At 47.1% G+C, this 22,137-nt stretch overlaps 5 protein-coding genes across 5 annotated transcripts; 4 read left to right on the top strand and 1 right to left on the bottom strand.

Moving 5' to 3' along the window:
- Positions 1-261: 261 nt before the first annotated feature.
- HD556DRAFT_1315086 (uncharacterized protein) lies at positions 262-4,047 on the top strand (the record flags this gene model as incomplete). The annotated part of the gene is made up of 16 exons (XM_041301074.1): positions 262-418; positions 461-606; positions 667-782; positions 1,207-1,369; positions 1,422-1,567; positions 1,621-2,015; positions 2,067-2,249; positions 2,319-2,430; positions 2,481-2,911; positions 2,955-2,996; positions 3,029-3,217; positions 3,257-3,502; positions 3,585-3,680; positions 3,740-3,766; positions 3,789-3,806; positions 3,983-4,047. The coding sequence occupies 16 exons, from the start codon at positions 262-264 to the stop codon at positions 4,045-4,047; spliced, it is 2,532 nt and encodes an 843-aa protein (XP_041151916.1).
- Positions 4,048-9,840: 5,793 nt separating this feature from the next.
- Positions 9,841-12,531, top strand: HD556DRAFT_1464183 (uncharacterized protein; the record flags this gene model as incomplete). The annotated part of the gene is made up of 15 exons (XM_041308317.1): positions 9,841-10,326; positions 10,380-10,577; positions 10,639-10,681; positions 10,730-10,754; positions 10,806-10,845; positions 10,895-11,107; positions 11,155-11,251; positions 11,302-11,350; positions 11,402-11,460; positions 11,511-11,631; positions 11,684-11,790; positions 11,840-11,978; positions 12,027-12,172; positions 12,225-12,269; positions 12,322-12,531. The coding sequence occupies 15 exons, from the start codon at positions 9,841-9,843 to the stop codon at positions 12,372-12,374; spliced, it is 1,821 nt and encodes a 606-aa protein (XP_041151915.1). The 3' UTR covers positions 12,375-12,531.
- Positions 12,523-13,664, top strand: HD556DRAFT_1427727 (uncharacterized protein). The gene is made up of 4 exons (XM_041304669.1): positions 12,523-12,945; positions 13,401-13,505; positions 13,528-13,548; positions 13,584-13,664. Exons 1-4 carry the CDS (start codon positions 12,918-12,920, stop codon positions 13,640-13,642), a joined length of 213 nt encoding a protein of 70 aa, XP_041151914.1. The 5' UTR covers positions 12,523-12,917; the 3' UTR covers positions 13,643-13,664.
- A 191-nt stretch (positions 13,665-13,855) lies between these two features.
- Positions 13,856-15,007, bottom strand: HD556DRAFT_1302166 (proline-specific peptidase; the record flags this gene model as incomplete). The annotated part of the gene is made up of 2 exons (XM_041299479.1): positions 13,856-14,302; positions 14,355-15,007. 2 exons carry the CDS (start codon positions 15,005-15,007, stop codon positions 14,044-14,046), a joined length of 912 nt encoding a protein of 303 aa, XP_041151913.1. The 3' UTR covers positions 13,856-14,043.
- Positions 15,008-20,864: 5,857 nt separating this feature from the next.
- On the top strand, positions 20,865-22,040 carry HD556DRAFT_1464169 (uncharacterized protein; the record flags this gene model as incomplete). The annotated part of the gene is made up of 3 exons (XM_041308316.1): positions 20,865-21,235; positions 21,286-21,622; positions 21,967-22,040. Exons 1-3 carry the CDS (start codon positions 21,050-21,052, stop codon positions 22,038-22,040), a joined length of 597 nt encoding a protein of 198 aa, XP_041151912.1. The 5' UTR covers positions 20,865-21,049.
- Positions 22,041-22,137: the final 97 nt, after the last annotated feature.

Here is a 22,137-nt window from a genome sequence, read left to right as displayed (position 1 = left end):
GATATTCTCCTTGACTTGGAGAAACCCTCCGATGTATCCCAGTGCCAGTCTTGTCAGATTGGTGAAGGGAAATTCCGCTGTTTGACTTGCAGTGGAGATCAGACATTCTGTCGTTCTTGCATTGTCAATGCTCACCAGTTTTTGCCCTTCCACAAGGTTCAAGAGTGGACTGGGAAATGCTTCAACGACACATCACTTGAAGAATTGGGTTTTATCTGGTATATGGGCCATGGGGGACAACCATGTCCATTTTCTGACGACATGCATGCATGGAAGAATATTCCGATGGACGCAGAGGCCAATTTTTCACCAATGGAGACAGTTCATGGTTCAACTATACCAACCAAGTTGACCATTGTACATTCCACTGGAGTGTTTTTGCACAACGTTGTCTGGTGCAGCTGTCCTGGGGTCGATTGTCAGCAGCATTTGCAATTGCTGAAAGCTAAATTATTTCCAGCCAGTACCACTCGACCACAGACTGCCTTTACTTTTGATGTCCTCAATCATTTTCTAATTGATGCACTGGAGTGCAAGACTTCAGCATCCAGCTTCTTTGAAAAAATCCGTCGAATGACCAATAACTGTTTCCCAGATACTGTTCCTGTAAGTCTTATAAGTCTTCTTGGTGAAAGTTAAACTAACAGTACCAATTTGTTTTTCTAGAATCGATATCGAGAACTTATGAGAGTGTCTCGACTGTGGAGAGACTTGATGAGTCGAAAATGGTTTGGCTTTGCCCATAATGATGAGCAGAAACCGGACAAGGGTGATCTGGCTTGGTTTTGCCCTGCTTGTCCACAGCCTGGGATTAACCTACCTCCTGACTGGCAAGCCAGATATGAAAGGCAAGTCATTTATCCATCTCATTCTAAGGAGAGGCGACTCAATTTCTCTACCACACTTGAGAATATCATACTCACTGGCTAGCCCTACACTGCATAGTGTACGAGAGCTCCGGCCGGACTGACTTATGTTCTAATCAAGCTGGCCAGCATGGCATAGACTGGATGTAAAACCAGGCCGGCCAGCACATTAAATTGGCTTACTAGCTTGACACAGATAGCATGCATAACCATGCTGGCCGGTTAAACTGAGGTGCATAGATGTCACTCAAAGACATGCCAGCCAGAGAGTTGGTCCGGAGAGAGACTTCTACTTTTCTTTTTTGCACATTTTTAACCTTATGCTTACCTGTTTGTACAGTTGGCTTGTTTCACAAAGATATGTGGTAGACGGGAACTTCACTGCTCAACATATGGTAATGAGAAAACCACAGTTGGACATTAGTTTGTCAGACGGGCTTGGGTATATGGTGAAAGATCAAGAATACCAGACTCATCTGTCATCGGCTGTAGAAAGTAAAGAGGTGAGTTGGCTCATGACAACCACTTTTCGTTCATGCTTCACTATCTTTGTAGCGGTCTTCTTGCAGCAATCATCGTGCAGTAAATGCAGCCAATATCAGCAGGAGCAATCTTCGAGCTACAGGTGTAGGAGCAACTGCTTGTGCTCGACATGGATGCTTTGTTCCTCATAGTATAGTTGATTTTCAGAAGGGCGAAAGGTCTGTGTATGTCCTCCAAATCAACATGTTATGCAAGCTCAGGTAATTTTTAGACACATGAATATCGACTACTCAATATGCAATGCATTGAATTATCATTCAGCTGGTATAGACTCTTCCCTCATCATTTATGATGTGGGGTGTCAGTGGAGCATTAATTTTCTACAGAGAGTAGCCCAGAGCAAGGGCTTGTCTGTACCTGAAAATATGCACATCGTTCCAGCAGTTGGAAAATTCCATCTTAGCGCTCACAAATTAGCTTGCTTTGCAAGGTACAGCCTCAACTTTATTCAAGGGGCTGGACATGTTGATGGGGAGATTTTGGAGACTCTGTGGGCACCATTCAATAAGATCTCCCCAACTGCTCGGTCAATGAGTCAGGCTCACCGTCAAGAAGTTCTTGATGATCATATGCGAGACTCAAACTGGAAAAAAATAGTGGGAATAAGTAAGCCCTCCAAATTTTGCATTTGAACAAGCTTGACAATTGAGCTTCCAGTGAAGACTCTCTTGAAAAAGTACAAACGGGCTCTCAAAGGTGTTGATGACACAAAGTCTCCCTTTGACGAGCTCACTCTGTCTCTGGACCCTGAGAAGATTTCGATATGGAAGATCGATGAGAAAAAGGCCATGGAACAACGTGGAGAGTATCTTGACATCTATCAGTTGCAGATGAACAAAGGTAAGTGAACTCTGTCTAGTTGTGAGGCTGCTATTCTTGTATAGACATCTGATCAGTATTTGTATCTAGCTCCAACTATGGCAGAGATTAGACTCAAATTAACTGAGTCTGAGAATACCGACACTAGCAAACCTGGGACAGTCTCTTGGCTCATTACTGGCATCAATCTGGAGGATTTACAGTATGTAACCAATAAAAATAGAGAACCCGTTTGACATAGTACTATTTTAGGGATGGACTAAGGGCAGATATTCGACAACTTCCTACTGATGCAACCCCAGGACAGAAAGTTTCTATAGAAGAGAAGCGACAGAGATTGACAGCTAGGATAGCTAAATTTCATGAAACAGCTGATGCCATGACTGCTGGTATGGATCTTGGAACTGCAACAGTGCATTCCGACGATCCTAGATTCTGCTATGCAGGTCATGATGAAAATGGTTGGGGAGAGGTCTCAGATGAAGAGATCTCAGAGTATATTGACGAAGAAATCTTGGCTGAAGAGATGGGTATCTGGATGCCATCATCAGTGCCCTACCAGGATGCATTGGCTCTCGGACTGGGTCCCCTCCAAGCTGAAGAATTAGAACTTCGAAAGGGCCAAGCCAATGACTGCCTCGAAAAGCTTCGAATGGCCCTTGGTCATAAGGCCATCATCTATCGTCAGTATTTTCGAAGTGCTAATTCTACATGGGCTGGGACTAGGTCAAATCAAGAAGCTCAACGCTGTCAGCTCAAAATTGACAAGTGTGTAAGAAGCTATCAGAGGGCAAGGTCAGCAATGGAAGGTCTAGGCATGGACAAAGCCACCTTGGGGAGTCTTTATCAGCCAATATCGCCTACAGAGCTCAGTATAGACAAAGAGGTGACAGAAGAAAATAGATTTGGACAAGGGTCAGACAGGCTGGCTTGGTTTTGGAGGGGAAATAATGCAAGCCAAGGTCAAGACGATGCCTGGATAGATGAATGTAAGAAAAAATCTTTATCTCTATGATATGTCACTAAAGCTCCAACCGATCTAGTCTACAGGGTGAACTGGTTGAAGGCTAAGGCTAGATGGAATAGATGGCAAGAGGAATTAAGGCTGGTAAGACATGAAATGGGTTGGACCATAAACTGGTTCAAGTACCACCAGAATGAATGGGAGAGAAGGGGTGGCCAAGCCACCAGACCTGGTCATCAAGCCTATGCTTATCAGCAGGTCTTGATGTGGGGAAGATTTGTTGAGGAGGCAGAGAAAAATTTCAATGGATGTCAATTTATACTTTGATCTGGTATACTGTCTTTGCTAGGAAAAATATGACAGGATAATTCTCAATGCTAATGAATGACAAGGTAGCTTAGCTAGCACTAGCTCCACTCTATGTAGTCCACAGCTGGCCGAGATAATTGTATTTAAGATATGGACTGGCCAGATGGTTCCTACAGCATGTATGTACATGGCTGGCCCTTATAAGAGTATATAACTAGCTTATATCTACCCTATGCAGTCCATGTAATTCTGATACCAATAACTGGTTAGCCTTGATTCTACAATAGACAGAATCAAGTCGGCCGGTATGAAATGTTGAAACCAATAACCAGCCAGTCTTGATCATACATGTCGTAGGAACTATCTGACCAGTATACAAATCTGAAACCAATGACTGATCAGCCTTGATTCTACTATTGTACAATTAAACCGAGCAATATTAAAACTAATAACTGGCCAGTCTTGATTCTACATGTTGTAGAATTAAACCGGCCGGGATGCAATGTTGGAATTGAAAACCAGCCAGTCTTGATTCTACTGTTGTAAAATCAAACCGGCCGGAATGCAATGTTGTGATTGAAAACCGGCCAGTCTTGATTCTACTATTGTACAATTAAACCGGCCGGGATGCAATGTTGTGATTGAAAACCGGCCAGTCTTGATTCTACTATTGTACAATTAAACCGGCCGGGATGCAATGTTGTGATTGAAAACCGGCCAGTCTTGATTCTACTATTGTACAATTAAACCGGCCAGGATGCAATATTAAAACTGATGACTGGCCAGTCTTGATTCTACATGTTGTACAAGCTATCTGGCCAGTATGAAATTCTGTAACTAATGACTAGTATAGAAATTACAAAACAATAATTAGCTAGTCTTGATTCTACTATTGTACAATTAAACCGAGCAATATTAAAACTAATAACTGGCCAGTCTTGATTCTACATGTTGTAGAATTAAACCGGCCAGGATGCAATGTTGGAACTGATAACTGGCCAGCCTTGTTTCTACTATTGTACAATTAAACCGAGCAATATTAAAACTAATAACTGGCCAGTCTTGATTCTACATGTTGTAGAATTAAACCGGCCAGGATGCAATGTTGGAACTGATAACTGGCCAGCCTTGATTCTACTGGTGTAAAATTAAACCGGCCAGGATGCAATGTTGGAACTGATAACTGGCCAGCCTTGTTTCTACTGGTGTAAAATCAAACCGGCCAGGATGCAATGTTGGAACTGATAACTGGCCAGCCTTGTTTCTACTGGTGTAAAATCAAACTGGCCAGGATGCAATATTAAAACTGATAACTGGCCAGTATGACATTCTGTAACTAATGACTAGTACTCGTATAGAAATCCCAAACCAATAATTAGCCAGGCTTGATTCTTCTATAGGATTAAACCGGCCAGCTTTAATTCTACGGTTGTAGAATTAAACTGGCCAGGATGCAATGTTGGAACTGATAACTGGCCAGTCTTGATTCTACATGTTGTACAGGCTATCTGGCCAGTATGCAACTTAATAACAAGTGACTGGCTGACTTGATTTTACAACATGTAGAACCAAGACTGGCCAGTTATCAGTTTCAACATTGTGTCCTGGCCAGTTTGATTCTTGATTCTACAACAGTGGAGTCAAGGCTGGTCAGTCATTGGTTACAGAATTGCATACTGGCAAGCTTGATTCTACCTGCAGTGAAATCAGGCCAGCCAACTAGCTAGCTGAATTCTATATCTTGCAGGCATAAAGCTAGCCACTACCACTGATGGTAATCATTTATATATATATTAACACTAAACACTAATTCTACATACTCCGGCCAGCTGTATTATACATTTTGTAGGCATAAGGCTAGTTATTGTGTTTACAGTAATTCTAATATGTATATATCTACACCAGTCAACACTGATTCCACATACTCCGGCCAGCTGGAGTTTGCATACTCCGGCCAGTGACTGGCTGGCCATGATTCTTAGTGCTGCCGTGGTCCGGTTCGGTCCGGTTCAGAGGCAGTTTGATGAGAACCAAGAACTGGACCTTGGTCCGGTTCTACCTTTATTGATGAACCTTGGACCGAACCTTTGCGAACGGTTCGCAGTGGTCAGGTTCGGTTTTTTTTCGGTTCGAACGCGAACCGGACCCAATTTGTTCTACAGGTAGCAAAAAAAAACATAGTCGAAGTACTTCGACCGCAGCAGCACTACGAGCTCTGTATCCCTCCACAATACCAACAACAGCACCTTTCCCGGCGACGATGCACTCCGCTGAGTCATGCAAAGAGAAATATATCAATGTCATTGCGCATGTACATACATGAGACGGAACGAGTTGTATCTAAGATGCTTGATGTGTCAATGGCTAGTAGATTGGGGGACTCGTGAGGGTGGGATGATATGTTGATGGTGCGGGAGTGGTGCCTGCCTCAATGAGGTTGCCGAGTCTGAGGAGTCCTGGAGAGGCTGTATCTATATAGGATGGTAAAAAAAAGTTGCCCCAACCAGAGTCGAGTCTACATGCGCAACATACCTAAAGCATTGTGAGACATTGTTGAAACGAGGAGTCCTGGAGAATGTCGGGTCAGTAATCGCATATGACTGGAAAGGGTGGTGTAATTGAGTCATACGGCAAGGATTCCTAAGTTTTGAAATTGTACCTGAGTGAAATAGAATGAAGCCATGGCGTGAAATAGAATAGGGAAGAGAGAGACTAATGCTCATAGTGAGAACAGGGCTCCCTGAGGCCGAGGTGGATCATTGAAGGCAGTGTCAAAACACGCTTCAACAATGTGACAGAACTTCTTACGGTTCGGGGTTCGGACCGGTTCGGGGAAGGTTCGAACCAACATAGAACCATTCGGGCAATGGTGGACCGCGAACCTCACTCAGGTCCGGTCCGCCCCAATTCTTGGACCATGGACCGAACCAAGGAAGAACCTGACCATTGGTCAGGTTCGGACCGTGGTTCTGGACCGAACCACGGCAGCACTAATGATTCTACAGACTTTTGGCACATCCGGAGCCAGGGTTCTACATGGAAAGTGACTGAAGGGTCTGTGCAATCAGCACCCCACAGAAGTCGGCACTTTCACAAAATTTATACTTCCAGCTACTTAAACACAAAATGTTTGAAACCCGGTTCTAGTAGGCACATCAGTTCGCTCCTTCTCTGGATGAAAGCGATAGGTGTGTCGTTCTACTCGTGATGGCACCCATGGTTGACAGTCTTGAATCCCCCTCCTACATGCTAATTTTCCAGACCTCTTGCTTTAACCTTGTGCTTCATTTCTTTTACGTTCGCATTTAGTTCAGTGCGCTGTTGACACATGTGCGCATCCCACTTCTATTTTCATGACTGACGTCGTATGCTCTTGAAACACAGGCCTATTTTCCACTCCACTCACAAGCGAAATCACATCGACGTACATGAGGTCTTCCTTCCATCGTTATCATGCCCTATCACGAACAATGTGGATTCGGACATCATGAACAACTCAACATCCATCCAGCCCGATACCATCATGGTACGGTTTGTGTTCTCATTGCTACCACTCGTATAGGTGCTGTAACCGGCTTCTCTTCGCCTCAGTTCCTCCGATCACCATCGCTTACTTATTCTTCCGCCCTTCCTCCTCGTAAGCAAAGTATTTCCGAGTCCCTCATGCTCGAGAGAGGCTGATTTTGGACGAGCAGCTAATAACGCCTGAGCTGCCTGCGATTCTGAGCCTTCGTCGAGCGGTGTTCGGGTAGTTGGATGGCGTCATGGTCCATGCTGTTGGACACGACTTCGAGGGGTGAAGAAGTCCATTGCGGCAATCCATCTGTTCAGACAAGGAGGCGATCTACTCCATCATGGAGTCGAGTGGTGCTTCAAGTTATCCTCGGGGAAGCAATTCCCGATAGTACGGTACCGACGGGATGAGTGTATGTAAACATGGTGAATAAAATCTTTGTGCACTCCCAAACGTTTTGCGAAAGCGAGCCCATTAAGTAGAACAGGATGGTCAACAAATATTATATGAAATTTGTAGGATGTGCATAGACCTCCAGTCGATTGACATAAGGACATGCCAAAGCAATGCGGCCTGCTACTGTTCGCAACACTTGTGCCATGATGTGCCGTGTGTGACACGACTCAAGTCCACCTGTGTTGAGCGCCTTTATTTGCCTATGTTTGCCAATTCATGTTAGACGGTCCTAACGGTTCACCTCCGGATCCAATCTCGAGCTGTATTTCCTTGACAGACTCCATCCACTTTGGGAACTACTACACTTAGACCACGGCAATCCTCTATCCGAATATCCGTACAGCTCAAATCCAGTCGCTCAGCACCTCGTTCGGGAAGAATGCGGAAGTCGTTCATTTCGTTGTGAGCCTTCCGGAGCTCGTTTGCTTGCAAAGATTTTTCAAGATCTGGGTAATCTTGTCTAGTGTGCAGATACGGTATGCAGCAGATGGTATGCATAATTTTATGCTTTTCACAAATCATAACTTTCATCAAGGTTTCAATCGAACACCAGTCTTTCAGCGCCAGTTCTACCAGCAGTGGTTTCGGACAGGAATTGTTGCGATATTGGCACCTACAGAGCACTTTCCCCCTTGAGCTTCAAGAACAGTCGCGCATAAACCCCGAGCGCCCCACTCTGTCGTCAACAGCGTGTTTGAGACGCGCTACTGTCAACGCTACTGGCCCTCTGAAGAGTTTTGATATCGCCGTGCGCCTGGCCGGAGGACTCCTGCAAGAGCATGCATGCATGGCGAGCTCGCGTTGCTAGCTTCAACATCTACACAAGTCCTGATTTTACGCTCTACACTTGAAGGGGTACCAAAAATTTTCGACGTTACAAAATCTTCTGCTGACATTTTACCTTATCACCTGCTGCAGCTATTCAAAGTCAACATATGTGTCAATATTTAACCCGGCAAATTTGATTACTCAAATCCGCAAGAAATATGTACGACAAATTCAACGAGAATATTCGACACTTATCAAAGCGTGCCCCGCCGCTCTCGATAGCCTATCGATGATACATCGCCCAGCACGACAGGGCTTCACATAATCCTGAAAGTCCGCAATGAATTTACTCAGTCCTGTCTTTGGCCCGTAGGGTTAGTTAGGGTCATTGTTATTTTTTCAAGACAGGATTATCCCCTTGAACCTATCCTTCGTTGTACCGTGGAAGGAGCAAATTGCTGCGGTAATTTAGTCATTCCATTCCCGTATATTCGATCTTATTTATATCCTACAGGATCAACCATTCAAGAATACTACATATCAGAAAGGTACGTCGAGACGTCATCTACATCGTATGATACACAGTGGGATGTTGCATCATGACTGCAAAGGACGTCTCCATCGCCTTTGGCCAGCGGGTCTTGCAAACGTCCTTTTCATAGAAGATTCCCATCATTTGGTTATATCCAGGGCTGTCTGTCGTTCCGTCTTTCTCGTGCCTCTCAATCGTCTCCCTCACATCTGTCATAGCTTTATCAGTACTTGGTCAAGCTAAAGCTCCTCGCAGATCTCGCCTGTACTAGTTGTACAACTGTCCGGACGTTTTAAATTGTCCTTGAATGATTCAATCAGCACGTGACGTATAATTTGCGCCTAGACGCTTCCGACTCGGAGCCCAATCACTACCGTATACCTATGGTTGGACCGCCTCCGCACTCCGCGTCAGAGAATGTACTCGCCGTGCTATGAGACATGCGGTGATACCGTCGTTCCTCCGAGCCTTGAGCAATCAGGACATCGTGCTAGTAAGAATGCGTCAGAATGAAATGATTCCGGAATGATCTTGGGTCAACTTGGCTAAGTAACCCAGACCACTGGTAGTGCTAATCAAATTTATCAGCAGGATTTCACGACAACTTTGATAATCACGAATACATTACGTGTCGAACGGTATTGGCGATTTCTCAAGGAGGACTAAGTTGGACTCGCAGGTTCGGGATCCTTAGGAAGTATGTCTATTGCGGACGCGATCGACTTGCATCAGCGGAAAAATACATGATTTCTGCAAGGTATGTCGTTCATAGTCGCACAGGGTGTTCGGAGGCCAATAGAAACTACTTACCTTACTAGGAAGGTTCAAGCGTTGGAGCAGAGCAGGTGGTCTGTCTTTCCATACTGTGCGGAGGCGTGTCAGGAGTCCTCTCGAAGCTCTTTGCCTTACCAGGCAATGCATGTGAGCAAAAACGCCCCGGCTTTCCATAATTAGGTGGGTCTAGCCTGGTCTCGCAGATTCAATTAAAGTTAAAAACCAGGATGGTTCATGCCAGTGCCACTCTAAATCTCAGACCATCGATCCGTACATATCAGTTTTCTGTTCCAGTATGGCGACTGATTCGTTTCCCCAACGCTTACCTACGCTGCATCGGCTTGGGGTCACTTATCCTTCCAATGTCTCCTCATCCGAGGTAGCCACCGCGTGGCTCAACGCTTTCTCGGCTGCAATGACTCAAGGTGATACCGCAGCTGTTGTCGATCTCTTTCTCGAGGATGGCTTCTGGAAGGACGTGATCGCACTGACGTGGGATTTCAGGACATTCGAAGGAAGGAAGGACATCAAGAAACTCTTGGATGCTCGTCTCGTTGCTACGGGACTTAATGAACTGCGTCTCCTGCAGTCGGAGCCCTTGAATGAACCTGCTCTGCAAAAAGTTTATCACGATTTAGTCTGGTTGCGGTTTTGCTTTGGTTTTACCACCAAGCATGGCAAGGGTACTGCAGTCGTTCATCTCGTTCCCCTTCCAGATTCAAAGTGGAAGGCCTACACTCTGTTGACCTGCCTTAATTCGTTGACCGATTTCCCCCAAAAGGTGTGCAATCACGTTCCTTCGAGAGCACTTAGTACTTACTGACTCTGCGGAAGCTCGGTCCCCTCAGAAACTGGGAGACTGATCATGGCAGTTGGGAAGAGAAGCGGCGCCAAGAGATTGAGTTCCCGAACAATGACCCAACGGTGATTGTCATCGGCGCGGGGCACAGCGGTCTGGAGACCGCGGCAGGCTTAAAGTACATTGGTGTACCCACGCTTGTTATTGATAAGAAGCCCAGGGTTGGGGATAGCGTTCGTCCCATCACAATTTTGGTATTCAAATATAGCTAAAGGCTCGAGGGCGGTTTCATAGTGGAGAGATCGTTACAAGGCTCTTTGTCTGCATACTACGATCTGTTCGTGCCTTTTCTTCTACGGAAAGGGATCGACTAACAAACTTACAGGGCACAGCCAAACGCCTTACCTGAAGTGAGTGGTTTGTCAGACCTCCTTTTGATTCTTTTGTAATCCGGTTTACAGCTTTCCACCTACATGGCCAGTCTACACCCCAGCCGCAAAAGTACAACATTACCCACATGATGAAAATTCACTGATTCCAGCTATTGCAGCTGGCAGACTGGTTGGAATCATATGCGGGTTTCCTTGAGCTCGACGTTTGGACGGCCTCGACGATCACCAAGACATCTTGGAACGATAGCACGAAAACCTGGTCTGTCGAAGTCGATCGCGGCAGTAAAGGTACTAGGGTTCTGACCGTTAAGCACCTCGTTTTTGCCACTGGATCTGGCGGTCGCCCGAAAGTTCCCGACATCCCTGGGAAGGTATGCAACGCTCGAACCAGTGATCTAAACGTGACTCATGGACGCAGGCAAGCTTCAAAGGGTCTGCCGTGCACTCGTCAGAGTTCAAATCCGCGGCTGATCATATCGGTAAAACAGCAATCGTAGTCGGCTGTTGCAATTCTGGTCGGTCGGTCATATCTTTCGTATCGAATGAGGTCTAAATATTTTATCAGCACATGACATTGCTCAAGATTTCTGTAATCACGGTGTCGACATCACAATGTGTGTTTGTTTCAAGTTCTGTCATTTTCATATCTCACAGAATACTACTAGGTATCAACGATCGTCGACGCTCGTGATCTCGCAGGAGTCAGTGGCAGCAATGCTAGGCGGTAATCGTTCCCGTCGTTGTCGGTGGCTTGGCTTGACTTTCCTTGCCTAGTTGTTTATAATGAAGACTTGCCCACTGAGCTGGCTGATACTTACAATACCTCGCTGCCTTGGGCAGTTGTTAGGCGGCTGCAACAACGCATGGTTCCTATGGTCGCTGAGACCACAGACAAGTATGTCGGACGATTCGAAGCTCACTTTCAGATGCATTAATCACAATCGCAGAGCGATTCTAGATGGGTTGGCTAAGGTTGGCTTTAAGACCAATCTTGGCATACATGGAGCAGGTCTTATCTCCCTTTACCTGGAGCGTGGTGGTGGCTACTACGTCGGTGGGTGTACCTCTGATGCACGACGAAGATGTCTCTCAACAGCTTCCAGACACCGGAGCAAGTAAATCTATCATCGACGGGAATATCAAGATCAAGAACGGTTCCGCAATTGAGTCCTTCACGGAAAACGGCCTTCTATTTGCTGATGGCACCGAGCTACAGGCAGATATAATAGTATTTGCTACGGGGTATGGTAATATTTTACTTTTACGAGCAGGACTCATAGTTGCTTACAGTTACGGCGATCCCCGTGACTTCATGCGCGAGGTCTGTGGAGATGAAGTCGCATCAAAAATCACCAGGGTCTGGGGTCTAGACGAAGAAGGGCAATCTGCAGGAGTGTGGAGGTACTGCGGGCATGATGGTCTGTGGTTCGCAAATGGTATTTTGCGTCGTTCTTGTTATGGGCGTGTCAGTTTCATTTCAATGAACAGGTGATTTTGCTCTATTGCGCTTCCACAGTCTCCATTTGGCCATGCGTGAGTTCCTTCCTTGTGGTATATAGAGCGTTGCTGATGATCGAAAATGTAGAAATCAAAGCAATAGAAGAAGGTATTTTGAATAAGGCGGATATAGTTATTTGATGATGTTTCGAAGATCTGCTCATGATCACCGATCAGGGCTGGAAAATCTGCAGAATGTACGTGTACTCATTGTGTGAATTAAAGGTTGCATGTACGATGAATTCAAGGGAATTTTCACTGGAGCCCTCATAACTAGTACTGAGTCGTAATGCTGATGCTGATCGCAGCAACTTTGACTTCGCCCACAATGTTGGGTACCTAGGAAATCACCGACGGATAACAGACAATGCAACGAACTGCTTTTCCACCCCACCCATGTGGCAACCAGGCTTTGTGGCATCATGATCTACTGACATCTCCGCCATCCTGCCAGTGAAAGATGTACCGTAAGGTGAGGTTTTTTTCATTCTAATTTTTGTCCTTTGCACAGAAGTATCAGGACAATACATTCTAATCTAAGGACCCCCGGTGTCTCGATTGCATCTCCAGGTGCGCGCATGCCCTAATATTATATGTGAGGCGTACTGTTCCTAATACAAGGTAAGGTTATTTTTTTCTCATGAGTCAACATGACAGGTGAGCAGCCGAGCTAGACCAAATACTATGGTTCATGGCTGGTGGACTGCAGGAGGTATCTCTATCCTAGTGCAGACTCGGAATGTAACTTCATTCGTAAAAATATGTGTGGTGTTGACAGAACAACTCATACAGTCAGATGTGGTCAACCGTTCGAGGCTCCGAACGAGGAGAGACGAGACTCCAGTGAGTACAATTATATGACGTTCCAATCCACCTCTTGGGCTCCGCTTGATCTGCCTGGATCATGCAGACGTTGTTGAGTGGTTCCAATCCAACTTGTGAACTCATCACTGACTATTTCGATAGAACTACTTCATTATGACAGCAACTGCATTGCTGTGCATCAGCATTTTCTCCAATTCCAAAGGTTAACGTGCTTCACTTAGGTAAACCCTCGCCGAGCTAATGTATATTATGGCCCAACTACGATCTCATCTGGCACACACAAAAACGCATCTCAACCAACAAGTCTTAGCCAACAGTATCATTCAATACTACCATGATGAGCGATCCTCCCTAAAAATAGCTTTTACATCTTACTCTTGTCTGTGGCCTTCGTGCAAATCCCAGCAGTACCCGTCACCAGTAACCCGGATTGTGCCAGGAGCCTGAGTGACGATGTAGCTGTGAGTAGGTCCCGGTGATGGTGTAGGACGTGGCTCATGATTCCGAACCTCTAGTAAGAAATAGAATGGGTGTGCCCTGCCCCGGCTTTTAAAGGCTCGATGCAGCGGAAGGTTAAAAGTTGATGTAAAGAATAATGGAGCAGCATTTGTACTACCTTCGTCTGTACTACCTTCGAGTTTGTACATTTAACCAGTACATTTTGATTATATTTCTGTATGACACTTCATGTCCATAGTATACAAGCCCTAATCCTACCCTTTCCGCATACAACTATTTCCTCATTTCCCCAGTGAATGTACATCCGGATTCCCATCTCAATCAGATATTCCAGTTTGCTCATTTGGTTCTAGTATCTCCAAGCTCTCCTAACATGTGGCAGACAGTGGCCGCCCTCTCATCGCGTATCCTTCACCTACTAAGGCAGGATAACGCCTTGAGATCCTTCCCTGAACCCGTGGAAGGTGCAAATCACTGGTCATTCCATTCTCGTGCATTCAGTCTTATATTTTACAGGATTAAGTATTCAAGCATATGTCAAAAAATCAGCCACCACTTGAAAGTATCTCTCCTTGTCCTCCTCCTCCAAGAACGGCATGTGACGCTGCGAAAACTGCGCCCACTTCACATGTGGGATTCTCTGGAAGAAAGGACTCATGCAGACGTCCTGCGCTTCGTCCATCACACCGTTGGTGAGCAGAGTAGGTGTCGTGATTGTGTGAATCTGATCCAGACATGACCATGACTTCAGCGTTCCTGTGATCGTAAACTCTGACGGACCGATCCTGGCAATCATGATCAGTACATGTCAGAAAGATGCATCGAGACATCACCTACATCGTATGATACACGGTGGGATGTTGCATCATAGCCGCAAAGGACAATTCCATCACCTTCGGCCAGGGGGTCTTGCAAACGTGCTTCTCGTAGAAGATCCCCATCCCTTGTTGATATTCGGGGCTATCCGTCGTTCCCTCCCTCTCGTGCCTTTCAATCATCTCCCTTATATTCGCTGGCAGCGCTTTCAGCAACTGGCCGGTGCTCTGTTCCCACAGTGCCATGGACGGTGCTCCGCCGGTGATGACGAGGTGTTTGAGACCCACAGGATGTCTGTGGCTGGCATAGTGCGCCCCAAGCATCCCTCCCCAGGAGTGACCCAGAAGAGCGAAGCCATTCTGGATACCAAGGTGGACAATAAGGTTTTCCAGCTCATCCATGAAGAGATCAACAGTCCAAAACTCTTTTGGCTTGCCCGCCACACCTTCAAAAATGGACTTTCCGATGCCGATCTGGTCGTAAAAGACGACAGGGATGTTACATTTGTTGTGAATTTCGGCGAGAGGTGTCATATACTCATGCGAGACGCCGGGGCCGCCGTGCAGCACGATGAGAGGGTGGACACCCGAAGTGAGATCGCCGACGATTTTGTACCAAGTCTGGTACGTGTCGTCTCCGACTTTGAAATCTACGTTGCCCGTAACTTCAGCCATTGGAAGTTGTTCGTACTATGGGGTTTGTTTCGAGAGCGAGCTAGCAACGAGTAGGACGCAACCCTTTATGTATACATGGATGTTCCAACGTTCAAACTGGACTATTTCGATTGTTTGTCCATCGCCTGAGATGAAACGGCGGTGTTTGGGAGGCTGATCATCGTGCTAGCGCTGTACATGATTAATATTCTTCGAGGTTGATTTCGTAATTGGTCTTAACACGCGAACCAATCATCATTCACGGTGATTTGAGTAAACTGTTCCCGCTGCCTTCTCTTCCCAATAATTAGGTTTGAACTTGTTTCATGATGGTCCATCTACTGCGCGAGATTACACTGATTGTTACAAGGTATACGTACACTCAGTACAGCATGTGCACACCAACTGGCGTTGGACATCAACTAGGCTTATCTTGCGAGAAGATGATCTTATGGCATGGTGTCAAGGCCGCCGAGCGCCGTTACGATACAGGTATACTACGGTATGTATTGTCAACAAGTACAGTCTTAGTCGCCAATAACTCAATTGCGACGGCCTCGAGTAGTGCCTGCGATATTTTGGACCCACAAGATGCTGATAGCAATGAGCAAGCTGTTGTATATCAATCCTCGTTACTATGGACCTTCGGTACCGTTTCATTTCTACCTGCATACAAATACCATTCGTTCCCGCGCCTCGTAACCTTCCTCAGTTGACTTCGCACGTCCGCTGAGGTTAGTAGTATATTCGTATACACGTCATGTACCTAACTAACAATCCCTGTAGCTGAGCTGCTACAGGTATATACCAATACATCATAGTTGACTTCGCACGTCCGCTGAGCTGAGCTGCTACAGGTTATGAGCCCTGCGCACCTAAAGTGAAAATTTCAAATTAAGCGCGCGAAGAACATACTCAAAAGAAATGTCTACCTCGAACGGAAAACTCGGAGAGGACTTCCTTCGTATCCCGAAGCTCGTTGCCGACGGAGAGAACTGGATGATGTACAAGGAGCGTCTACAATGGTCGATAGACGCTCGAGGGCTGCTCGGCCATTTGGATGGCACCGAGACGAAGCCTATAGATCCCCAGACGCTGCCTAACAGAGGAGCGTCGTGGGTACCTGCTACTCCAGACGAAGTAAAGGAAATCAGCACATACAAGACCGAGCTAAAAGAATGGCGCACGGGCCAGGCAATAACGAAGCAACAGATAGCGGGGACAATCCCTGACTCTCTGTTTATTCAAATTAAAAACTTAGACACGGCAAAGGAGATCTTCACACACCTTTCGAGTCTCTTCGAACAACGCTCGCGTGTAGTGTCCGTGGAGCTGTTGCGAAAGCTCCAGGACCAGAGATGCGCTGAAAAAGGGAATGTCAGAGAGCACTTTGACAAGATGCGAACGATAAAAGAACAACTGTCCTCGTTAGGACACGTACCTTCCGATGAAAGCTTCGCGGCTATGATTATGAGCTCCCTACCATCGTCCTATGATCCGCATCTATCCGCACTGACGGCGTCAGCTAAGGTTTCGAGCGTCAAGCTCACCGCTGACACGCTGATGTCCACCATCGTTGACGAGTACGATCGTCGAGCATCAAAGTCGAAAAAGGCCGGATCCTCGAGCGACGACGCGGCCTATAATGCAAATGCAGGTCAGCGTACTCGAAAGATAAAAGGGAACTGCCATAACTGTGGCAAGTACGGACACATGCAAAAGGATTGCAGAGGCCCTGGCGGCGGGGGAGCAAGTGGCAAAGGGAGATCAGACTGGAAAGGCAAGGACAAGAAATCCGAAACGGCCGCCAGCGCCAAAGACAAGGCAAACGACGATGAGCCTGAAGGTGTTTGGTTAGCACATGAAGCCGCTGAAACAAACGAGCAGACCACGTACACGTACTCGATAATAACGAACTCGAACCAACACCGAGAACAACGGATCGAGTTGTTTGACTCCGGTGCATCACGACACATGTCGTCGTATCGTGACCTGTTTCAAGACTTCGTTAATACAGCTCCAAAGCCGATAACAACCGCTGACAAACATACCTTTGAAGCAACCGGTAAAGGCAACATCATGATCTCATTGCCGAATGGCAGCTCGAGCACGCGCATACTACTCAAGGATGTCCTATACGCGCCCAAAATGGGCGTGACTCTCGTTTCGATAAGCCGCCTCGCTGCAGCAGGATATGCCGCACTGTTCCGGGAGAGTGTTTGCAAGATCTTCGACGATAAAAGAAAGCTGTTGGGAGAAATTCCGGTTAATAAAGGTCTATATTGTATAAGAGGCCCTAAAAGACCATTCGCGGGAGCAGCAAAGACAAACGAAGCACTCACTATGCGTGACGTCCACGCCAGATTGGGCCACGTCGCTCCCGATAGCATCAAGCGCATGCTAAAGGATGGTGTCATTACTGGAATTACGCTAGATCCTTCAGAACTCACCTTGGACAAATGCGACTCCTGCGAGTACGCGAAGGCCACACGCAAGCCGATTGGCAAAGTCCGAGATCCTCCTAAACGCGAACACTTCGGGGACGAGGTTCACAGTGACCTCTGGGGCCCTTCACCTGTCAAAACTCCTGGTCAGAAGGAGTACTTCGTATCGTTTACGGACGATCACACGCGTTTCACGCACCTTTACCTGCTAAGGTCGAAGGACCAAACCTTTGATGCCTACACCAAGTTTGAAGCCTGGGCTAACACCCAACTCGACGCGAAGGTGAAGCGTCTCCGCTCAGACCGCGGGGGAGAGTTCACTAGCGAAGAATTCACGCGTCATCTTAAGAGTAAAGGGACGGAACGGAAACTCACCGTACACGATACGCCTGAGCACAACGGAGTGGCTGAACGGTTGAACAGAACCGTTGTCGAACGCGCGTGCGCGTTACTCCACGCGAGCGGGTTACCAAAATACCTGTGGGGAGAAGCAATCATGCACGTCACATGGTTAAAGAATCGTACCTCGACCCGCGCGCTAGAAAACAAAACGCCATATGAAACGCTGTACAAAAAGAAGCCCGACTTGAGCAACACACCTGTGTGGGGATGCCGTGTAAAGGTCCATACTACAGCTGGCTCGAAGCTGGATATGCGCGCCATCGATGGCCGATGGATGGGTTTTGACCCAGAGAGTAACGGACATCGCGTGTACCTACCAGATGCCAGGCGTGTCGCTGTCGAAAGGAGTGTCACATTTGACACAGAGGAGGTCGTAGTACCAATAGAAGGGGGTAACGTGCCGGCAGACTGCACGGTACGAATCGATGATGTCGGTTCAACACCTAAACAACCGGTTAGCCGCACGGTACGAATCGATGATGTCGGTTCAACACGTACCGGAGAACCATCCATCCCAAGCTCCAATCCACCTCCCACTGACCACTTGGGTCCAGCCTTCGAAGGGGCACCAGTACTGCGCCGATCCGGGAGAATGAGGGTGGAATCAGCCTACATCAAGAGTTTGAGAGACGGGACCGGCACTACCGATGGCGAAAGCACCGACTTACCTCAGGGAATGCGACCTGCGGGGGAGCATAGCAATCTAGCTGCCGAGCTAGGAATTGTCGATGAGTGGGAAGGAGTGGACGAAGACGAGGAGGAAGTTTTCGCGATGATCGCCGCAGTCGAAGAAGTGCAGGGAATGGACCCCACAACGCTAGAGGAAGCCAATAAGAGAAACGATTGGCCTAAATGGGACGATGCCATCAACAAAGAACTCACCGCGCTCAAAGATGCAAACACGTGGTCGATCGTAGAAAAGCCACCGGGAGCAAATATCGTTGGGTGCAAATGGGTTTTCCATATCAAGAGAAACGCGGATGGTGAAATCGATAAGTACAAAGCTCGATTAGTCGCAAAAGGCTACTCACAGGTACACGGCGTCGATTATTACGACACGTATGCGCCGGTCGCACGCCTCGCTTCTCTCCGGACGATAACGGCAATTGCCGCGCGCAACGACTGGGACATCGACGTCTTCGATTTCCATAGCGCCTTCCTCAACGGCAAATTGGACCCCGACGAAATCATCTACATGCAGTTACCTCCCGGACTCAACGTCCAATCCGACCTCAAGCATCCTGTCGCGCGTTTACACGTGGCACTATACGGATCAAAGCAAGGGGCTTTGAAATGGTACTTGGAGCTTTGCCGCTTAATGAAGAGTCTTGGCATGACGAGAGCAGAATCAGACTGGGGAGTATTTTTCAAGCACACAGGCACGGACATCCTTATCCTGGCTTCACACGTTGACGACTGCACCATAACCGGCAGTAACTCTTCACTCATCGTTCAATTCAAACAACAGGTCGCCGAACGCTTTAAATTCACAGACTTAGGACCTGTCGCCTCTCTTCTCGGTATGAAAGTCACTCGCGATCGCGTCGCCCGCACTATTTCGTTCTCGCACGAAAATTATATTGAAGCTATTCTAGCTAAGTACAATTTCGTCGACTTTAAACCCTGCTCCATCCCGATGGATCCGAATGTACCCTTGTCCCTCTCGCAATCTCCCAAAACACCCGCCGAAACCGCCCTTATGAGGAACATTCCGTATCGCGAAGCCATCGGCTCGCTGATGCACTTAGCCGTGGGCACGCGACCCGACATCGCGTTCGCTGTCTCGACCGTCGCGCAGTTTGGCGCAAACCCTGGGATGCCTCATTGGGAGGCTGTGAAGAAGATTTATCGCTACTTGGTTGGGACGAAGAAACTCGCACTCACCTTCGGTAGCTGCAGGCAAGGACTGGAAGGGTTTTCGGACGCAGACGGTGCGTCGCAGGAACACAGACACGCGGTGTCTGGATACGCGTTCTTGTTAGACGGCGGGGCAGTATCCTGGGGGTCGAAGAAGCAGGAGTTAGTGACCCTCTCGACGACAGAGGCGGAATACGTTGCAGCGACGCTCGCCGCAAAGGAGGCCATCTGGCTTCGACGCTTCGTCAGCGAAGTCTTTCGCCCACTCACCCAGCCTACCGTCCTTCATTGCGACAACCAGTCTGCAATAGCGCTTGCTCAGTCCGGGGCGTTTCATGCCCGGACTAAGCACATCGATATCCGGTATCATTTTATTAGATTTTCTGTTGACAAAGGCTCTATTTCTTTGGTTTACTGCCCTACGGATGATATGGTCGCAGATACCCTTACGAAACCCCTTCCTAGTCTCAAAGTCAAACATTTTGCCTCCGCCCTCGGCCTACGCTCGGTTTGAGGGGGAGTGTTGTATATCAATCCTCGTTACTATGGACCTTCGGTACCGTTTCATTTCTACCTGCATACAAATACCATTCGTTCCCGCGCCTCGTAACCTTCCTCAGTTGACTTCGCACGTCCGCTGAGGTTAGTAGTATATTCGTATACACGTCATGTACCTAACTAACAATCCCTGTAGCTGAGCTGCTACAGGTATATACCAATACATCATAGTTGACTTCGCACGTCCGCTGAGCTGAGCTGCTACACAAGCCACTTCCACACATCTCCGACACCTCGAGTCTCTTGATCACCTTTTGATCAGATATTGCTTGAAGGACTCTAGTCAATTGGGGTAATGAGCCGTAAACATCTGAATGACATACCTTATATGCATAAAGAGAATTGATATACTTCAATTTTCCCGCTGATCAATCCGAGTCCACGACAGACATCCGATAATTATGTAATAACAATAACTCAGTAAGTGCCGGCTAATCGGATCACTCGGTCGCGTCCACTGCTCTTCAAATCACCCTTGCTATCATGATCAATTTCAAGTCCAAGTCATTCTCCCCGTCATGTTCTTTTCCTCACGCTCTAAGTCATACAGGCCATTGAGTCTGACACCACAAGAAGTCATTGACTCTGAGAGTGCTGACGACCACACAGCAAACTTCAAGCTGCATGAAACTTCACGAACTGTGCAGTCTGTGCTCCATTGGCCTCTTGTCATCGTAATCTTCTGCACATTCCTTAACCTGTTACTGGTCTATACCCTGCCTTTCTCCAAGACTCTTCAGTATTTTCAGACAAACTTATTACTCGAAAGAATGTTCACCTTCTTCGTCGTCCTTCTCAATATATGCGGTTCGACAGGATCGCACGGACGTCGCCTCCTATTCCGAGAGAGTTCACAAGTTTCCCCATGTCTGTCAGCTTGGTGGATCATTCTGCGCCAAGTCATGTTTTCAATGACTATCTTGCGATGCGCACGACACGTGCCGGCACAATCTCTCCTGATGACCGCAAAGTCCACGTTACACAATCTGTCAGTTTATCTTCCTTTTTTCTGTGTTCTATAGACTGATGGAATAAAAGGTTTCAACAATATTTCAATTCAGGGCGATTGACTGGGGCATGGAAAATTGCGAATTGCACGTCGCCGTTCCGCCTATGGACCGACCAACTACGCTTGCTTTATATCGCCTCAATGCCACTGTACCAGTTGATATTTCAACGCTATCGTTTGACGTCCGACCGCCACGGGTCGCGAAACTAGATAACATTGTGCTAGGGCAAGACAGCTTGAACTGGCACAGAAAACTTTCTTGTGTAACGGACGACGTCCTTGTTTTCGAGTTGGGATGTTCGGAGGATGAGCCAAGCGGTAGCTGCGATATCGAATGGTGGCAGGCTCACAAGGACACTGCACCAGGTCAGCGTTTTACCACTCTATGAAATTCGCTGACAGCATAATTGAACATTTGGCTGTCTACATGATCCAGCGTTCCACCGTGTAACTTGATTTTTGTCATCGAGACGAAACATTTGGTTACAATCCTGTATCATCCTACTTGCCATCAGCCATCTTACTCGTGTACTTGTGAATGCGAATAAGTCCCACTCGGGTGTGTGCAGTATCAACACGTCGTCACGGCACATTACACTTCCGCACTTTCAACTATCTCACTCAATTCTGCTTTCATCGTAGTTGTTAACGTTCAACTTCGTAATGAATATTAGATAAAGAATGATATTCTCAAACATTTTGTGTTCAAGTGGCTAGAAATGCCAAAGTGCCGACTTCTAGTGCGACCTATGGCGTGCTGATTGCAATTCATGTTATGGAATAGCTAATTTGCCTCCGTCTTCGCGTACATGAATAAATGATCCACCGACGATCACGTACGAATAGATTCAAGATTTACCTAAATGATTCTATCTAAGCAT

This window comes from Suillus plorans (assembly GCF_016647745.1).
Source record: "Suillus plorans strain S12 chromosome Unknown HD556scaffold_147, whole genome shotgun sequence".
NCBI lineage: Eukaryota > Fungi > Basidiomycota > Agaricomycetes > Boletales > Suillaceae > Suillus > Suillus plorans.
The sequence above is the reverse complement of the archived record's forward strand: the minus strand, read 5'-3'. Positions and strand labels throughout refer to the sequence as shown.